This window comes from Pempheris klunzingeri, chromosome 21, assembly GCF_042242105.1.
Source record: "Pempheris klunzingeri isolate RE-2024b chromosome 21, fPemKlu1.hap1, whole genome shotgun sequence".
Taxonomy (NCBI): Eukaryota; Metazoa; Chordata; class Actinopteri; order Acropomatiformes; family Pempheridae; genus Pempheris; species Pempheris klunzingeri.
In genome coordinates this window covers 4,786,055-4,806,593 of record NC_092032.1, presented here as the reverse complement: position 1 = coordinate 4,806,593, position 20,539 = coordinate 4,786,055, and the positions used below count along the sequence as shown (strand labels likewise).

Genomic DNA, 20,539 nt, shown 5'->3' with positions numbered 1-20,539 from the left:
AATCTAGTTCAGAATCAGAATCAGAATCAGGTTAATTGCCAAGTAAGTTCTCACATTACAAGGAATTTGCTTTGGTGTATTAGTGCATAACCGGGAAACACAAATACACTATAACTGCTTTTAAAAATGAAAGGGCTACACAAGCGATAAAGGGTGCTTGTTGCACGTTCTGCCATATCAGCAGCAGTCGCTGCACAGCACTACCGGCAAAGGGCTACAAACATACATTAGCTGTGCAGCAAAAGTCTCAGGCTGTGCTGGCACAGAACCTCTCTGTGAGTGTATGCATATGTGTATCCAGTTTGCGTGTGTGTCCCACTTTACCCTTCCAAACCATGCCCTAGCAAAGGGGTTACAGCTGCGAGCACACATGCTTCTGTAAGTTTGTTCAGATGAAAGTCATGCAGGGCAGGCTCGACATTAAAAACCTGAGCATGAACCACACCACTTGACAGCCTTTCCGCCGCTCCAGAGATTATATCCAACTATTAGTGGCTTGTGTAATGGATCTCGTTAGATCTTATTGCAGAAAAAGGTTTTGCGCTCTCCAGACATCTCATGCTTTGGAAGTTTATTTTTTGGTTACATAAAAATTGAACATTTAAAAGATTTTCATATGCTCAGAGAGTTGGGCAGAAAGGAACCCACTCAATATATGGAATCCCATGTGTTTCTGAGGGGTGAACTTTTTCCCCTATTTTATCTGCCTCAAAGTCACTACATTGTTTGCGGGCAGCTGTGGGGCTGAATCAAAATAAAAGTAAGTGTAAGCACAAACACTCTGGTGCAATGGATAAATCTAAATTTGTTAAATGTGTGCTCTTTAGTAAAATCACAATGGTGTGCCACTGAGGTTTCCTAAACCACACTGGCAATTATTTTGAATTGTCTTGTTTACATCCATAATGAATCAATGGCAACATTACATCCCTCAACTAAGCACTTAAAGACTCTCTGCTCCTAAACATAATGACGCTTTGATAAATACAGTAACTGCTGAGACGTCTGAGGTCCTTTTAACGTATCAAGGCCTTGTTCTCCACAAAGTTTGAAAGAATTGAACATGCTGCAGCTCCACACCACACCGCTGAGATTGTTTCCCAGGTTTCAATGCAGCAATGTCACATCCCTGTTGATCCAGAGCGACACAGAGGACAACATGTAGACTGTCGCTGTCAAAGGAAACGGTCCAAGGACTAAGGCTCTTTCAAACTTACATCCAGCCACTTTTTTAGGCAGCAGAGTGACTCTAAAAGCTTCTGGCTTATCTGTGTTCTCAGTTTCTCTCCCCTTGTCTCTCTCTCTTATTCAAAACGCTCCCATCCTGTTCAGCACTCGCTCCATAAATCAACACAGGAAGCGATGGGACTCCTTCATCAGTTTCACACTAATTAAATATCACTCTCAACTTGAAATAATTTCCACGATATTCTGTATGTAGACTTTGTCTGTTCTCCATCCAGCTGATCAGCACTTCAGACAAACCTGAGACTGTTCCTCTGAGGTTATCGTCGGGTTCATATTGCATGTGAGAGGTTGACCTCGACCCCTGTCCGTGTTACATGCAAACCTAAAATGTGCTCCGCGCATTTGTGTGGTTAGCAAAAAAAAAAAAAAAGCAGGGAGGAGACATTCCCAGGATTTTCAGCGCAAAGATAAACAGTGAAAGGAAAACAGATGAAAGATGAGGTGAGCCAGCATGTGTGTACAATTGTACGAGCGGCCTGTGAACCTACAGTATAAGTGCTGTTAAAAACTGAGAAAATAATATCCTTCGTCTTGATTATAATCGCATCAGTTTGTGGAAAAAAAAAAGCACCCAGCAGGCCAAGACATCAGCTCCTCTCAATGCACCAGTGTCGAGGAGTATATGTGAAACACTTTGCCTTCAGGTTTTATATGATTTTTAAATAGCATCCAAAACACCTCCAAAAGCAAACTTACATCCAAAGTCCCCAGAAAACATGCAGCTCACCAAACAAGTCTCTTTTGTGAAAAGAGAGGATGTCTGAGAAGTGCCAGAGGCAGCGTTTTTGCCAACCTCATAGCATGTTATTCAGACGTCGCCAAATAAGGGCTCCCGAAGCGCTCAGCTAGGCTAAGATAAGCGTGTCTCTCTTTGCTGCCTTTTTTTTCTGCTTGCTCTTTCCCTCCCAGCTGGGATCTTGAGGAATATAATACACCACTTGTTAGATATTCCCTGACTGTGGTAACATGAACACTTGCCCCACATTTGAAAACTAAATTGTGAGTTTTTAAGGTTTTTGCACTTCAGAGAGCTCCAGTGAGTCCTGACCTCCGAGAAGGGAGCTGGGGAACACGCCTCCCCCCCTCGCTAACGGGGGAGGGAAGGAGCAGGCCTGCTGTCTGGGAGGGCTGCACATATTGTTGCATGTGTACGCACACATCGTATCACACATGGAGGTGTCATGGTGTTAAGTGTGCTCTGTTGGACTGTGTCTGCCTGCAACAGTTCAAGTTTAAATTCCCCTGTGCCAGCTCTGACAGCCATTATGGCTCCATCAATCCCAACCTCCATCCCAGCATTCACATGTTTAAGACTCCACTGCGGAGCCACAGAGCGCAAACAGACAGTAGTGTTTAGCTGGTCAGAGGGGAAGTTGGTGAGGAAAGTCAAGGTAAACAACATTCCCAGCAGCCTCCAGTGAGCTCAAGACTGTTAAGCTGCTTTTTCTGTCTCTGAAGAGGAAAAGGAAAAAGAGGAAGCAGCTTTCAAATCACTGACTTTAAGGAGTAACTTTTAGTTTGAGCCTGAAGCCTGTTCAACCTGAACAACACAGCCTGGCATTTCTGGTCCAGGCCTGAGGGAGAGAGGCTTAAGCCAAAGGCTCTAAAACATCACACTCCATTGATCTCAAAAACATGGTAGTCATAACAGAGCAGACAGCACACACAATCTGTATCATATACTCACCTCACCCACAACCTGAAGTCATGTTACCCAACAGGAAACTGTAGAAGTAAACCTGTGATGCTCTGCTTGGTTTTTATTCTTGCCTTAACATTTGGTGTAATTTGTGCCCCCCCACAGCCTCGCTGCACACTTTCACTCCTGATGTCTGGCCGTGCAAGAGAGGAAAAAAATAAAACAAACACTAACCATGCCGGAGTAGAAGTGTACTCATGGCAACTAAAATGCAAACGTTTTTCTCATTTAGATTAGCAAAAGCCTAAAATATCTACCAAGACCTGGCAAAAGCTACACTCTGGAATACCCTCAGATGAAAATTACCAATAATTACCATCCGCATTTTGTAATTTTCAACAATTTACTTCACAAAGCTTTTCTTATGAAAGAGCCTCTTTAATACAAATAGCCAGCTGAAGCTGTCTACAAAGATTTATGGTTTGAGCAAACAATCACCAGTCCTTTTGGAAGTAATGTATAGCGCAGGGGCAAGGCATGTTGATTTTGTACATGACACAAAATGAAGTACATCCGTGTAAGACTGTGAGATACCAAGACTGGATGTCAAATCAAATGGCGAGGACAATTCATCTCTCAGGCTCAAATTCTCTTTTCCTTGGTATGTATTTCCTGTGAGCACATGAATCCCTTTTCTTGAACAAGGTTTGATCAGAGAGACCAGCAGATTTCAGGGGAAATATGTTGGCAGGAAATCTAGGTAACAAAATAACAGAGATTAAAAGAATTTATGAATGGCAGAGGGTTGTGTCCAAACATTATTTAAAGATGCTTCAAACTCATACATACATAGTATTTACACTAAATAAACTAATGGACGCGGTAAAATAAAAACATTGAGACAGCGCTCTGTGTCACTGTGTGTTTTTCAGTATGTAATTCTTTCGTTTTAATGCCTGATTTCCCCTAAGAATCTTAAGGGACTGGGCTATGCACCATAAAGTGTCCTAAAGAGGAAAGTTACTTTCTAAATCAACTTTTGAGGAAGAGAGACCGTTGTTCATTCCAAGTCATACACTACACATGTGGGTGAACATGTTTTGAAAGTTTCTAAACAGCACAGGAACGCTCTTTGAAATATGGTTGCAATAACACAAGAGGCAGGCCGGAATTTTACACTGGGCAGTAAATTGGACACAGGGATTGTACCAATTCCCGATAAATCCTTTCCAACCCATTCAAAACTATTGGAGATATTGCTTTAACATATTCTCCCTACCAGCTGCCTGTGTAGGGAGAGAATTACAGTGCAAATTGAATCCATGAGATTGACAAACTCTTACACTGTAATGTTTCCTCCAGGGTCAGGCAGGTAAGTATCTGCTCCCTCCCAGACTGGCTGAGACCGAAGCCAGACTGAACAATGAGGTTGCCTGTGTTGTGTTTTTCCATGTCTGAGATTAAGAACAAATGCAATACTGGTGCAGTTATGTGGCCTTTGGTAATTAAGCTCTTTAAAAGTCCAAAAATACATTATGGAGTAGTGTTGCAACTCTTAACTGGTACATTAATAAAGGCAAACACAGAGACAGATTAAAAAGGGTGGTATGTCTCACATTTGCACACATACGCACTTCCACACACACACACACACACACACACACACACAAATTTACACTAGAATTTCAAATTTAGACAATCGCACACACTGAGAGCAAAGAAAAGGGCTTGTCCAGTTTTTGTCATGGCTCAAACTACAAAAAGCACTCAGCTTAACGACTTTTGCAAATTGGACATAACTCTTTCGGAACACCCAATGTTCAGTCCAGCTACCAATTTATGGCTAGTGAACCACATACACTGTACCAGCAGATCAAGCTAAAGTGCAACACCACATTTAATGAACATGGGAAAAAATATCTGGCTGCAATGGTATTACCACTTCATAATTTATATCACAGTTGCGCAGCTGCTATTCAGGGGCGGAGGATTTAAACTCACCATGGCCACAAAGTGATTTCTCATGTGAAAGTCCTTCTATGTGAAACATGATTGAATTAGATAATAAGATAGCAATGTTTTTCCAAAATACTGAAATATGGGTCCATGATCATCTGTGACAAGATATCTATAGCAGTGTAATCTCAACATGAAATCTCTGAATCACTGTCAGAGACAAACATAAACAGCGTCTGGAGCTGAGTGTGGAAACAGCCCAACAGGCCCAAACGTTGGACAAAACAATGCTTGTTTCTTTTTCTAAGAGCACTACACAACTGCAGCGATGAAGCAAGGTGGCGGATGTAGCTGTACAGAGTCAGAATAAAAAAACTTGACCATAAAAACAGCCCTGACCACACTCTTTGGCCTGAACCATATCGCTGCTGCATTCTACCCTGATGTCTAGGAACAGCCCTTGGCAACAGTTACCCGCAGCTACAGCCCTTTGACTTGTGCTGTAATGGCATCTAGGGTCTACCGGAGAAATGGCACTGCGCACACACTGAGCTGTTTGCTTTTCTGAATTCCCATGACGGTTAGAAAGTGGAGTCATGTTTCCGCCACCGAATAAAACCCACTTTGTTTCTGCTCCATCGGTCAAAGGCTCTGAAAATAGTCACAGCTTTTCAAAGTTTATTACTCAGTGTTTTTTACACATTGCTAAAACAAGGGAGGTGGGAGGCCAAAGCACATTTTCCTCAATGTAATTACGCCAGATTTAGTCTCAAAAGCCGAAACGTTTTGTAATTTATCTACAAAAAAGCAGAAGTAAGGAGTCAGAAATCTAGTTTCAGTGGCACTACAACTTACCTTGACCACTCCTTTCCCGTGCATAGTGATGCAATTGTTGGGGTCCTTTGACAGCTGGTACAGGGCCATTGCTGTGTTCTGGTGAACTGCCTTGTCTTTTGACTTGAGGTAACGCACCAGGGGGGCCACAGCTCCGGCATCACCGAATGACGCCCTGTTGCTGCCCCACATGCAGCAGTGGCCGATGGCCTCAGCCAGGTGGCGACGGAGCATGTCATCAGTCTGTGTAGAGGAGAACAGGATGCTATCGGTCTTTACAATGTAGAGAACCAACAAGCTCTACTACAGCTCTGACAGAGACTCCTGGCAATGTTCTCCTCATTAACTGGATTTATGTTACATTTAGTTGGAAAAGGCCGTCTAAAATCCATTGTAAAGACAGCCATTTGTATACTGACAGCAACAGCGGTTTTGTGGAATAATAAAACCTTGTTGTTTGTCCCCAGCAGGGAGTGTACTTACTGTGTTTGTCAACTTGGCCAGCAATGGGACAACCCCGTGATCAGTAAGGACTGCCAGATTCTCCTTGTCTTTGGCTATTTTGGCAATGGCGGCACAAACGCTTGCCAGCACCTCGTTGTTTGTTGACTTCAGCAAATTAACAATCAGTTCCAATCCACCGACGAGGGAGCGCACCATTTCCCCTGCATCCTACAGTCAAGGAGTCTGTTATTAGCTGGTGCTCTGACAAAATGAACAAGAACAATGGTGAAGAACGACACAGAGTGAGGTAGTGTAATGGCCGAGGAAATAGGAGAAGGCAGAGTATTGAAGTGAGGCAGACAAAACAAAGGATGCTAAGTAAGTACAAACAAAGTATTTTCATCAGTTTTACAATTTATAAAAAGTTTTACACTTTATCTGGTAAAACAGATGCTTTAAAAAAATAACAACGCCTTCCTCTACAGCAGACTGTCCTGTGAATCTGGGCGAATAGGCACGATTGACATCTTTTTCAACATCTACTGCTGTCACCCTTTTCATAATAAAGATCAAACATAGAATTTAGATCTTAAAAGAGACGTTTAAAACTTTTGCCCTAAACTGACACACAGTGTAGACTTCATGGCATGAGTTCATAGCACCAGCTAGTACCACAGGACTTTCAGCCACTTATGGGGCAATGCTTACCAAACCAACGGGCTGGTAGGAAGCGCTGACAGAACCACAGCGGAAGAGCTGGCAGAGACCCTTACTTTAGAATGGTTTGGCACATCAGGCCGCTGTTTAAAATCATGAGGAAGTATACATCAAGGTGGCCGAGTCTGTAATGTTCAGGTCTTTGAAAATAGAACAGAAATTTTCCCAAAAGTATACAATTATGGACGAGCAGATGCAAATCACGGAGCGTGCTTAATTTGAGTCAATTTCAACATCGATCTGCATGTCTGAGCTGATGTATGGCACAGTACCGGGGAGAACAGTGATCATGTAGTTTATTATGTGCACTGTATGGCTCTTCTCTATTCTATAAATCATGGGATTTCATCAAATTCAGCACGGACAAAAATCAGTAGCCGATTTACAGTTTTAGTGTACAGCTACATTGAGGGAGCTGGATGTACTGTAGTGTTCTTGTCTCAAACAGAGCTCACAGCTGAGATCAGGTCAGGGTGCCGTGTATGGGCCCTGTGATGCCGTGCCAGAGGATGAGCCATGTGTGCAGTGCAGGGTAGGGAGGGGGGTACTGGGGCCAGGAGCTGACCCCCCGACACACAGGAAGCCCTTCCTCAGGAATACTGATGATGGCTGGCCAGGAGTCCCTGCGACAGAGGAAGCTCTCTCAAGCCACCAGCTGCGATAGACTAGCCAGAATCTCTTTCATGGCCTGGACGGGCCCCCAGATCTGAAAACCGCAACATTATGAGGCTGCACACGAAAAGGCCTTTCTCACTATGCTCTCTCTCCCCTCCTCTTACCCAGGATGAGATGAAATAGAAAACACATTATCTGCTGTGCGTGATCTCGAGCTGAGGGGAGTAAGCCAAGCTCAGAGTGGCAGAAGCATGCACTGACCTCTTCTCTGCAGCAATCAGTCCTCATAAATGGCCACCATGTTAAGGAAAAATTAATCAAGCATCTAAACGTGCCTCTGCATCCAGGCAAATTAATGATACACCCCATTACAGGCAACTGGGAGGCTTCACTTCCTTGATTGGCGAACAAAGATAATTGAATGATTCACTACTAAGTCTTTACAGTAGTGGTATATTACGAAGTGACTTTAAGTTGTGGATCTTTGGGCATAGAGCACGGCGTCTGTCTGTGTCTGTGGAGGGGCAGCATTAGTGTATGGAGCATCCAGCAGATGTATTTATACCACGGTTCTCTGATAAATTCACTATGGAACTGCTAACTCAAACCACATGGGGTTTTTATCTAAATAACGACTGCACCAAAGCAGCTGTATCAGGTTCCTCAACTCGATGGGCAAAAAGCACTATTTAGCTCTTGTCATTGCCCCTGTCCCAGAAAAATCATGCAAAAAGCATGTTCGTGAATTTCCCTCAAAATTGCCACACTGATTCAGACAAACATTGTCAAACTTTGTTAGCATTCAGTAGAAGGTCCTCAGTCCACCTCTCCCTCCATATGGTTGCCATGCATCATTTTCGCTACACTTTGGGCCAGAGAAATTCCAACTAGCAAAAAAAAAGGGCTTCACCCCCAAGACACCTGTCTGGGCCCAATATATCTGTTTAAACTTAACCAGATTGTCCCACTGGCAAGCTGTTTACCTTAATCACAGCGATAATCTAATAGAACAACATTACGTTTGTTGGAAATTATATAAGTGCTCAGGGGATCAAAGGCCTACTGATGTGTAACTGAAATTAGAGCTGACTGACAACGCTGCTGAGTGAGACTAGGCTAAAGGCTCACAATGTTTTCAAAAAGCACTCCGCCAATTTAACATTGCACTTCTATAACACTGTCTGTCTAACAATGGACAGAAACCAGAGAAAACCTGATGTCTACTTTACCCCACAATGCAACTCCACTACTGACAGCTTGGTCAGAGATTTTGGGTTATGCTAGTGGTGGCTAGTGTGAGTCTGTACTTCCTTCCTAATGCGAGTCATTAACCTCAAGCAAAGATGAGGAACTTTTATAAACCTCCGCACTCTCAGAGTTTTGTTCATTTTCAAACTTGACTGACTCAAGTGGCATCACTTGAGGTCATTTGTCAGAATGGAGACCAAAAAAACATTATACATTATTCACATATGCAGTATTATTTTTCTTAAAAGAAATGGACCTAGAAACTCCAATGCATCTATCTGTGCATCCTAAGCATAGTTATATCTAATTATTGTTTTAACAGTTTTGGCAATGTTGTAGGTTCTTTTGGAGGCCATTTCTGCAGTGTTTTCATTTAAGGAGCGGGTTTGCAGAAACTGTCTGATACACGATGCTCCATGTGTGGATTGTGTGCCTCTGTAACTAGTAGCATGTTGAGGGAAGATTTTCAGCTGGGAAATCAGAAGCCATGCCACAGGATATTACTCAGTCTTTCTCCCTGCCTGCTTCCCAATTCACCAATCCCAGTGTGCCAAGGAGGCTTCTCTGCTTCTTATTAGCCTGAGGTTCATGTAAGCCTCCTCTGACACAGCTCTGCCCCTGCTAACCTCCCAGCAGCAGTAGGTTGGAGGGAGAGCTTAGGAGACAAGCATGGTGATATAAGCAGACTTCTGTTCTCTGAAACGACATGAACTCTGCAGACCTCTTTGATTTAGGGACTATCTATGTGCTTTTTGGGTGCTTCACTCCCATAGTCAGAGACAGAGGCAGAAGACAAATGTACCACACTGAAGTGTACCTTTGCATTATTAATGCATGGACAAAGGGCCCATGCAGCACTGGACTGAACATCTGGGCTGGGGTTTTTCAATAAGGACCACACCAGGCGGACTCCATCAAGCTGATCAATGATTCTTTGGGGAGAGAGAGACAGAAAAGTAGTGTGAGGAAAAAAGAGACAGGAATGAACAAGGAATGAAAAATGTGTTGTGATTTCAGTCAGATCATTTCATTAAGCATAATTTCCTGCTTGAAAAATTCAAGAGTATAACGTTTTGGATAATGTTTGGACAGAAGCTGGCTCAACACAACTACAGATAAGTAGGATCAATGCACCCATCGATTTCATTGGCTTTTTTATCACAACTTGCCCTCAGTCCTGCTCAGTTGTGTGAAACCCATCCACTGTCTGTTCACTCAGATGACTTTCCATTTAAATGCTTGGTGATGGTAGGACCATAGGTTAACTTGCATACACTTGTATACAGTGCTTCACATATGTATTTAAAAATAGAAACTGAGACAGACTTCAACTTTACGTTGGTGGCTTGTTTTTCAACCCGAGCCAAAAAGAGGACCTCTTTCCAAATCAAACAGAGTTGGAGACAGGTTGCTCTATATTTCATAGGCTCTAAGTGAAGTTTACTTAGGCATAAGCTGTATTTCATGTCACATACATGACTGTAGTCAAAACTGCAGTCAGAGTCTGGGAACCCAAAGAATTACGCCACAGTGCACCCGTTGTCTGGTATAAATAACATGTAACGTGTTCCCCATGTGTGCTTCCACCAACAAGGCCGACATTGAATGCTGTCATAATTACTTAAACACTCCCTAATCACAGCATCTCCATGACTGGCAACGAGCGAACACTCATCAGGGACGTCCCCTGCGCCATCTGTCTTCCGTTTGCACATAAATCAGTCTAAAGGGATCATAACATCAGATTCCAGTCTGCGGGGCCTCTTAAATCCGGACCAAAAACAAAAGTGAAGTGTCATATCATCCGCCAAAACAGCTCCGTCTTCCCATGAAGCAGGTATGAAACAGATTAGCAATGAAGTTGCAGCTGACAGTGATAGATTAGAGGAGGAGACCACAAGCCCTGGAGGCATTAAACAACGTGTGTTCACTCTTGTAGCTACACAGTATTCATTGGAGGAAGTGCTATGTCATTAACCACACACTGCCTACTGGTTGAGAATGAAAACAAACATATGATTATTTCATGGAAAACCTGAAAGTAATCTATGTTTTTTTGGGCTTTCAATAGTTATGGATGACCTACATCAGAATGATAATGAGAGAATGATTGCTCTGATCAACAGAAGGTGGTGTTTGAGAGAAAAGTTTTGGTTGGTAAAATGAAGTCATGTTAACTGACAAGAATGGTGTAGTTTTAACGGTTTGGTGTCATGCATACATGATCATTATTTTTGTTGAGTAGCCAAACACCGTTTAATAATGGGAATCCAAAAAACAGCTTTGGCAGTGCTAGGATGGAGCAGGAAACAATCAAATGTGAGTTATGTTCATTGCTTTGCAAACTGCTGTGGACATGCATGTCAAAAACAAACATACACAAAAAGCAGCCATCAAAATAAGAACTCTCTATTTGCCGTTAAGCAAGAGGCCTGAATATGCAACAAGCATGGAGAACATGATGAGCCAACATGAAATATTTCTCCTCTTGTGTGAAGTTTACCACAGATAGTGGCTTTATTTTGACATTCTTATTAGTTTTTCATCTACACAAATGTAACAGTCTCATTTGATAGCATTAACAGCTTACTGAAATTGTAAACTCCTTAATTAAGTTGTATTTGTGTCCAGTGCTAATTAAGAAGGGTCTTGTAGTCCATAACAGCCTTGTAAAAACAATGAGGCACAGATGCGAGGCACAGATGGAAGTTCCACAATGCTCTGCAGTATTGAGGGTGAGGTTAAATGAATGCAGAACAAAGACTGCTGTGGATTGTGGTTCACTGTACTTTCCCAGCCATGTAGTCTTGGACAGGGCAGGGCTGTAGGTATGTTTGTCTGACCAGCTCAAGTCCTGACAGCAACCGCAAAGCTATAGTAAAGCACTGGGAATTAAACCACAACCATATTTAACACAGCAGGTACAATAAACAAAGCTTTTACAATCTTTCATTTAGCTGGGGATGAAAAGGAAAAGTACCTGCAGAATTACAAATTAAAGGAGCATAGACTTCTTTAAGCATCAGACCATGACAGGTTAATGATACCGTGTTTGGATCCGAGAATTGGTGTCATTCCCTTGTCAAAATATATGACATCAATACACGGCCTAGAATAGGTGTTTGGAGCTAAGTCAGTAATGACAGTGTGTAAGCCACTAATCACATTTTAAGAGACACCTCACATGGGGCTGTTTGCCTTGTATAAACTATTCTCTAAACCATGAAAGAGACAGAGACTTACGCCATGTTATCCATATCTGTGGCACAGGCACCCACTGCCTTGGTGACATTCATAAGCAGCGCCTGGTTAAATGAGACAAATAAAAGGACATGCTTGAATCAAAATGCATGTGTTAAATATGACATGACCCCTTAATGTGACAAGAGACATTTCAACATGCCTGGTTCGTCCCAGTGAGCAGACTAACTAGTGACTTGATGCCTCCACACTTGCGGATGGTGGCCTTGTTAGCAGGTATCTGGGCAAATTCTCCCAAAGCTCCCACTACATTCACCAGCACTTCTTCAGGCTGATCAGTCAGCAGGCCAACCAGGGTCTGCAGGGCTTTGTACTCCTGAAACCTGTCCAGGGTCACAAAAAAGGAGAGAGGCAGTAGTAACTGATCACTTCAAATCATTTTGGTATTTTGTTTGTATATCTATTACATCAAGTGATACAGAGAGACCAAGGAACAAGAAACAAGACAAAGACTTTACAGCTATGCTAGTGGCTCTGAAAGACTGTGCTTAGGCACATTGGTGCTTTGAGCTAAATGCTGAGATCAGCATGGGTGATGGAAATGTAATTAGTTTTGCAGGTGTTTGTTCATAAACCTGAGTATTGGACCTGATGATGGTGCTCCAGAGAAACCAATGTGATCTACAATTCATCCTAAGAGGGACATGAATGCCTGTACCAAAGTTCATGTGAGCTCACAAATGTGAGCTTCATGGCAGCGCTACATCACTAGAATAAGACGCGAATACGCTGTCAAAGTGACAGGTAGCAGATACACTCAGCCACATGGGCATGGATCTCTTACTGTAACCCAGCAGCACAGTTTTCCCATGGCTGCTCACAGTTGTCCCTTGTACGTAGTTTGCATAATCAAAGCTTTGCTGTGGCTTGGAAACTCTCCCTCCCTCTTTTGCTGTGATTTTGCCTTGTTTGCCAGTGCTATAGACTGGTAAACTATAGTAAACATTTAAAAGGGATATAATGCGGTCGCAAAAAACCTCAACAAACCTCTGATGTACAGTTAAGTTCTATGACTGTTTTTATTCACAGTTACGGTTGCTGGCATCGTGGTCCATAAGCTATTGTAGATGGCCAAGGTCATTTGGTTTTGGTCAGGGTCCACCGACACACAGCCTATTCTTGCAAGTGAAAACACTGCTAATGAACAGAGGAGCTGCCAAAGTTAACTTCAGTGAAGTTCACCATAAAGAAAAACAATGGTTTTCCTATGCCATCACTGAAGTGTCATCTGTAGTTGACTACAGTAGAATTATCTTGTTATCCCAGACATAACTTTTGATAAATGAACAGTAAGTCATGCCTATTTTTGTTAAGCCGATCCCAGCTGAAGTAATTATGCGATGGCATGAGTAACATTATACAAAGCTGCCTGAAGCGGCTTCTACTGCAAACACTGGGCTCCACACGATGGGAAGCTTATTAAAGCCTGTCAGAAGACACAGGAACCACAGTGGGGCTTCTGTGCAGCACATTTTTATGATCGATTGCTTGCCTTTTCCTTTCCTGCTTCCTCTGCTCTCGTCACACGTTCAACTAAGTGCGGAAAGCTTAAATGTTACCTTTTGTACAAACAAGGGTTGTAAAGATGGCCAAAGTGAAATTAAGAGTTTTCATGGACCCAGAGATGCTTAGCAATGACCGTGAAGTGGGAGACACTTGTTCAAGCTGAAATTTAACAGACAGATTGATCTATTTCATTTGAAAGGCAACAGCAGAGCGGTGAATAACTTGGGTGAGCACATAACATTTGTGAGGTAAGGAGAAGTATCATTTGGAAGTGCAATTATGGTGTGCTCATCATAGGGCTGGAACATACATAAGATGGAGGGATAGTCAGTAATTGGAAGCGAACCCCACAATCTTGACCCCAAACATTACTGCGCTGGCAAACACAGTCTGAGACTTGGCAGTCATGACTTTCCATTGCAAAGTTCTTCCCTCACTCTTTTGTTAAGACATTTTACAGCATTTTTGTGTGTCCATAACACCTCAGTATACAGGCTCAAGGGGCCTGCGTATCGATGCATCCATAAATCTGCACTAAATAATGTATCAGTGCTTCCAAACAGGACTTTTACAAAGGCTTTTCTTTTAGTACACACAAGCCTGGCCCACGTATAGCCCGCTCTGTAATATTGTAAGTCTCAGGAAAAACATGAGCTTATGTGGTATTTAAACAAACACATTTAAGTTATGAATGTAATTATATTTCAGGGCATCAATCATCTCTCATTTTGATGCATCATTAATCAGGAAAATGGCTAACACATGCTGCTGCTTGTCTTGAGTGGAGGTCCCCTGGCCTCTATACTGTCCAGACCATGCAAATCATCAGTCACATAAAAGAATCATGTTGTTTGCAATTGGCCACAAGATCTGTTTCATTTGAACATTTACTTAATGAAAGAAAAAAGGAAAAAAATCCACTCTCTGCCTTTATTGCTGTAACAAAATATATTCCAAAATAATTTTCATTTCAGTACATCACTTAGCCTGTGATTGATTCTGAAATGAGCGCATGCCCCTTAAACCCTGCTACCATTAGCAGCCTTTCCTTTTTGACAGTAATGGCTCTGTCAAATCATTCCATGCTTTAGTTTGACCCAGATACTTTAAGTGATTGAAATAAGCATAAGAGAGTATGAAATAGCAGATCCACTTACACGTTCAAGTGTGCATTAAAAACATTTGTGCATCATGCTCTTCCACCTTCATTCACACACAACTGCTCACATCGTCCAAAAAAAAAAAAAACAATAGATAAAAGATGAAATGAGAACACTATTCATATTATGGCCATGCAGTTTTCTCACTAAGATACCTTTTCTGACATGTTGAATTTAGAGTGAGGACAAGCAAAGTAGTTTTTAGTGTTTGTAAATGAAGTAAATGTGGTTTATATGTGATGAATGGCACCGTTGTTGTTATCAGTAGTAATATAAGTATTTTACATAGCAGAAGTGTGCTACGCCATTACATACAGCAGAGAGTCTATACTGGCAAAGAATCAACGAAGCTGCCATATTATTCATGGCCAGTGCATCATGCCAAGCTGCAATCAAAAAGGTTCCCAACCGGTGCCAATTTTGTCTGTTTTTCGTTAAAAAATTATCAAGAAAACAGTTTAGAGGCTTCAGTTTGTACCATGAAAACACAGCTGTCTGACTACTGCAACAGCACTATCTTTAAATTCCCCCAAATGATTTTCTGTCATGAGGTGGGCTAAACAGACAGAGACCTGTCCATCTAGCTTGAAAAGAATTTTGCTGTCATGCTACGGCTCCCGTAGAGGAATCCTCGCTTTAACTCAATGTGGCAGCAGACACTCGGTTCCAGTTGGGAGGACTTAACTTAGACTTTAAATGTAGGATATCATTCTGTCAGTCATGATATATGAAGTGAAGAAAGATCCTTGTGAGTGCTACAGCTCCCTTTTCTTGTTATTTTTAGAGTGGCACTGCAATTTGATCTATACACCATTTATGAGTCAGAAGAAAAGCCTTTTCACATAATCTCACCTCAGTGAAAAGCCTTAAACGTATAAAAAATATCATTTGTCGTAAAAATGATAAAAAGACAATGTCTTATCAGTTTCTAGGCTGCACTGAAGAAAATAGGTTTTGAAATGATTAATATATTACCATGGTATTAAATTACTGCTTGTGGGTTAGAAATTATGGCCCCAGCCTCACATTGAATAAGAAAATAAACAGAGCTAAATCATTCTTTCAAGGGTGCACTAGTGGAAATGTATGAGGCTGCCAGGGCACAGTCTCCGGGCATTTATTTATTTTACAGGGAAAATTACTGGCTTAAAAATCATTTGACAATGAAGTACAAGTCAAAAGCTAATCCAGAAATGTCATTCCTAAAGGAACCAGGCTAAATGACACTTAGATAAACCTCTGTCTTACATGAGAAGTGATTAAAGGCTGTGTGTTCTGACATTACATCTCAAGGCTGATTCTTTCAGTATGCCTTTGTTTGCTTCAATACTAACAGGCCTTGACAAACACATCACTGATGTGACAAAATCAGCACATTGACTTGAGACTTTGTTAACAGTGGAAAAGATCAAATTCTAGTGGCAAATGTTCACATAAAAGATCAGAGCGAATGGGATCCATACGAAAACTTTGCATTTCATGCAAATAATTGCTTTACAATGGTAAAGGAAAGGGAGATATGACAACAGTATGTGAGTGGAAAAAGTGACACAGCTAGTCGTGAATCAAAACGAGGCCCCATAAAAATAACACATTCGATGATGGCATGACAACTACAATGCATGAAGTCAGTTGAAGCGCTTATTGGCTTTCTTTTTTCACAAACTTTAAGACTGCTGCTAACCACATCATCAAGCAAACATATTTTCTAAAAGTTATGGCCACATGTGGGTAAAATGCCAAATGGCTATAAATCCCTTCTTTACATTGAGGCTCATTAGACTGTCATTCCTATGTACAACAAGTGATTTATCAAAGTCATCACCACCAATGACAACCACATCGCAAAACATCCCAAAAGATATGGCTAAAAAGCATTTCTGTATCTCTGGTTTGGTAAGTGTGTGTTTGTGCATGTGTGTTAATGAAAGGTAATAAGGTGAGATCCTGAGTTCCGGCATACTTAGCCACATTCTCCATACTGATGGAGCACTTCCAGATGGCCCCAGTAGCAGCAGCCAGGAGCTGCTTGTTGTCCGCCTTACTCAGCAGTGAAACCAGCGGCTGCAGACCTTTGTACTTACGCACCAGGTCACGAGTTTGTTTGTCCTCTGCACACTACAAAGCAAAAGAGAGAGTCAAGATCTACAATTAGGGGACTAAGGGGTCTAAGAAAAAATATTTTACTCCAGTTCTGTTCATTTTTTCACAGACTATCCGTACGACAAGGAAACAAGTGTGAAAAACACAAACCTTGAAGATTGCACTGGCACAATGCATTTGTAGCTCATCATTGTCACTGCTTAGGTTTTTGACCAAATCCTTGATCATTCCTTCAGCCTGAATGGCAATCCTGTAGCTTTCCTGTAGTAACAGACCACATGATTAATAGACCATGTAATATTTTCACAAGTATCAGTTATTCTGCACACCCTACCAAAAATATTTCACTTTCAATCTCATAACAATAGTTTAAAGGATAATGTTGGCATTTTTCTTATTGTCTCCATTAAATATAATATACAGAATGTGCCCCCCTTCACCTCTGAGGCACACTCCTGCAGGGTGCCCACCACAGGGATGTGCATGTTCTCGTGTGGAGACTTGAGCAAGTGTCCCAGTAGAGGGATACCCCCAGCCTTACGGATGGCCTCCTTGTTCTTGGTACTCTTGCTGCAGCTCCACAATGCCAGAGCCCCACAGCGAGCCACCTCTATATCCCTCTCCTGATTTGCAGTTAGGTTGGCTAAATCAGGGACACAGTCTAGCAGCTTCACCTGAGAAGAGAAACAAGGTACCCAGACTTCCATGTGGATAAACATAAACATGAAAATGTGTGCAAACAAGCAGCCAGACCACACATGTTTAAGCAGAAAACTTTCACACACATTTACACAAACTCAGTGACCTTGACATTCAAATTCAAGCACTATGAAAAAAGTTTGTTTGCAAGATTGAAGTGATAATGGATGGTTCCAGATGGGAATAGCAATTTCTTGGCTGTGATTAAGGGTGTAATTAAAATTCTATTAAAATTGGTCCTGCGAGGATAAAAAAAGCCGGAGACGCTAGGAGTGGAAAACCATCAGGACAGATGTTGATGGTAGGCCTGAAAAGCCCAGTGTGACAGTTTATGACCATCATTCAGTGTTCTAAATCCATAGTTCTCAGCCAGTGAGACGGAGCAGGCAAAGCTATTATACACAGCACAGTTCAAAGGTGGTCTGGTAGCATAGCGTGAAATTAATCTGCCTCCATGAGTGACTTGCACATGAGAACATCCGATTTGGGGCTGAGGAAAATATACAAGGCACGGAGGCTTTAATCACAGGTCTCTCTGTCAACAAACATGAATGCAGGTCAGATGATGAAGGGGACATTCTATCTGTTATACCCCAGCACCCACTCTGCTGTTAGACAGACTGGGGGGAAAAGGATGGATGGGCCACTATCTGGCAATTGTGTACAGTGTGAAAAGGCCATGAATGAGTGATTGATTTGCTGTGCAACAAAACTTGGTTCAGTAAAGTCTGGATATGTGTTTTACACTTTAAACACAATACTAATGGTTATATGTGGATCACATCAGAATGAGGCACATCCTGTTTTTCTAAAGGTTTCGAGGTGTCTGTGGTTTAGTACAAAAAATTCGTACCAAATCACAAACTAGCTGACATAGACATAATGCACACGTTTTTTATTAATGCCAACACAGAAGGATCGGGTCCTGGTTTGCAGTTTTGCAGCTTGTGGTTTTTTTAATACACTTTTTATGTTACACTAGCATCAGTTTACAATTTACACTGCTAATTGCGCCTACACACTACACAACTTCCAAGTCGTCAGATCGCCGTACTGTTCACACCACAGATTGATGAGTCAGCGTGGTCTCAAAACTGAAATACATGTGAGAAAAGACACAGGAAAACCCTGCGCCGACAGGATTTTTTTTCTTCCAAAATGGATGTCCACAAGAAATAAGTGGTTCAAGTTGATATAGGTTTCAGACTACTCCGTCTCTCCCTCTCGAGTCTTCCTTGCCACCGGCCCGTGTCTGTTCTCATTGGCTGTAGCTTGTTGCGTGGCTCTACGACTCTTCCCAACACGACCACATATTTAACTTGCTTGATATCTATTGAGCGCCAGCAAGAGAGCAGTGAGCGCTCAGCGAGCTTTCCAATCACGACTCTGAGCATTTCATGTATAGTGTTTGTTGCTGATGGGAGTGAGCCCCAATTTGCCTGTGATCCGGGGCTTTTGAAAATCATGGCTACAATCCTGCAAAGTGAACTCCATATTATACTCACCAGTTTTTTGATACCACCATGTTGCCTGACGGTTCTCCTTGCTCTGCGGAACTTGGCCACGTTAGCGACAGTCTCAGCAGCTAAGGCTTTGAGGTTCTTGACTGGTGAGTCCAGAATCTTCACAATGCTCTGGAGGCCTCCCATATCAACAATGGCTCGACGGATTTGCACATTGTGACTAATCTTTCTGAGGATTTTCAGAGATCCGATCTAAAAAAAAAAAAACACATAAACTTTAACACTCAGTAACGTTAAGATATCTTTAAGAAAAGGAAAAGACCATTAAGTCAACTGTTGTGTTTATGCCAATTGAGGCCTCGATCTGCACTAAGAGCACATAATATGATATCTAGTAGTCAAACATGAAACCACATTTCTAGGAAAGACTGGACAAAAAGCAGTAATATAATTGGGTTAAAAAGCCCCCATATGTCATTAGGCACAGTGAAGAATAATTGCTACCCTGTGTCTTTAAAGGCACGCCCTCTACCCGGCACTAGTGTTTCTGTAACTAAAACACAGGCTGGCACACACGGCCAGCTCTGTTTATGCCTGCAGGCCATCCAGGTCCAGCTTTGGCACAGCTACTCACTTTGCATTTGACTTCATCTGTATCCAGCAAGTTAATCAGGACTTCAAGGCCACCAACATCCCGGATGGCCAGTTGGCACGTCTCCTGCATCAAATTAAAGTCCATCATGGCGCAGAGAGTGAGCACAGTGGCTGTCTGGTCTCCTCCCTGAAATAATAATGGCAAACATGAATGAATGAAAAAGAGAGACAAAAAGGAAGAGGGGGGGGGTGGAATTAAACATTCAGCAGACATTTGGAAAAGGGAGGATGCAAACTTCCCTCTATTCCCCCATCATCCCCCTCTCGCTCTGTTGTTTCCCCACATATTGCCACTCCTGCTGGGGTTGTTGTGTTTATACCAATGCCTGGTAAGTGTTTAGCTTTGTGATGGTAAACAGTGATAGAAGGAAATTATTGCAAAGTGCAGAAACCGTAAGACATTGCTCCTAAGATAAAAAAAAAGAACACCATTAGCACTAAAACCCTTGAACTTATAGTAAGTTAGCATTTCAAAAGCAGAATATGTTTTGACAGTTGCTACATACACACATATCATTTTAGACCTGCACCCAAGTGATTAGCAACTTAGTAACTACAACATTACAAAGTCAACAAATGCTTTGACAGAGGAAAATCTGATCTACCACTTTAACTCAAGCCCCTCTACACACATGAAGCAGGAAACTGATTAGGTTTGATTGCCACTTAACTACAATGTGTCCGCTAAAAAGAACAAATAAACAATACAGACTTAAAATTAGGCATGTGTGGTCAAATCCTGCCTGAATGTGCAGCAGGGGCAGAATCTAACTTTTCAATATATTTAGTGTCGAAATAATCTTTTTTTCGGATTCACCTCACGCTGCATAAATCCACATCATGTTCTAGGATGTTGACAGCATTATGGCACTTAAAATATCAGCCTTAAGGTTGGTGCTTTCAGATGGTTAAAATACTATCCAGGCAGGCAGAAGCTGTGTTTTTTTTATATTTCCATATTTAGTCTGTATCATATGCAATTGCATAACAAA

The 20,539-nt window shown here is 42.0% G+C and overlaps 1 protein-coding gene across 1 annotated transcript in view; it reads right to left on the bottom strand.

Moving 5' to 3' along the window:
- Positions 1 to 20,539, bottom strand: part of odad2 (outer dynein arm docking complex subunit 2) — a 35,905-nt gene that overhangs the window by 239 nt on the left and 15,127 nt on the right. Inside the window, exons 10-19 of the mRNA XM_070853253.1 lie at positions 19,528 to 19,674; positions 18,936 to 19,145; positions 17,172 to 17,405; positions 16,882 to 16,992; positions 16,592 to 16,746; positions 12,105 to 12,285; positions 11,945 to 12,006; positions 9,519 to 9,633; positions 6,161 to 6,349; positions 5,699 to 5,920 (exon numbers count right to left, since the gene is read on the bottom strand). Of these exons, the coding sequence (XP_070709354.1) occupies positions 5,699 to 5,920; positions 6,161 to 6,349; positions 9,519 to 9,633; positions 11,945 to 12,006; positions 12,105 to 12,285; positions 16,592 to 16,746; positions 16,882 to 16,992; positions 17,172 to 17,405; positions 18,936 to 19,145; positions 19,528 to 19,674 (1,626 nt within the window). The remainder of the gene's footprint in view (positions 1 to 5,698; positions 5,921 to 6,160; positions 6,350 to 9,518; positions 9,634 to 11,944; positions 12,007 to 12,104; positions 12,286 to 16,591; positions 16,747 to 16,881; positions 16,993 to 17,171; positions 17,406 to 18,935; positions 19,146 to 19,527; positions 19,675 to 20,539) is intronic.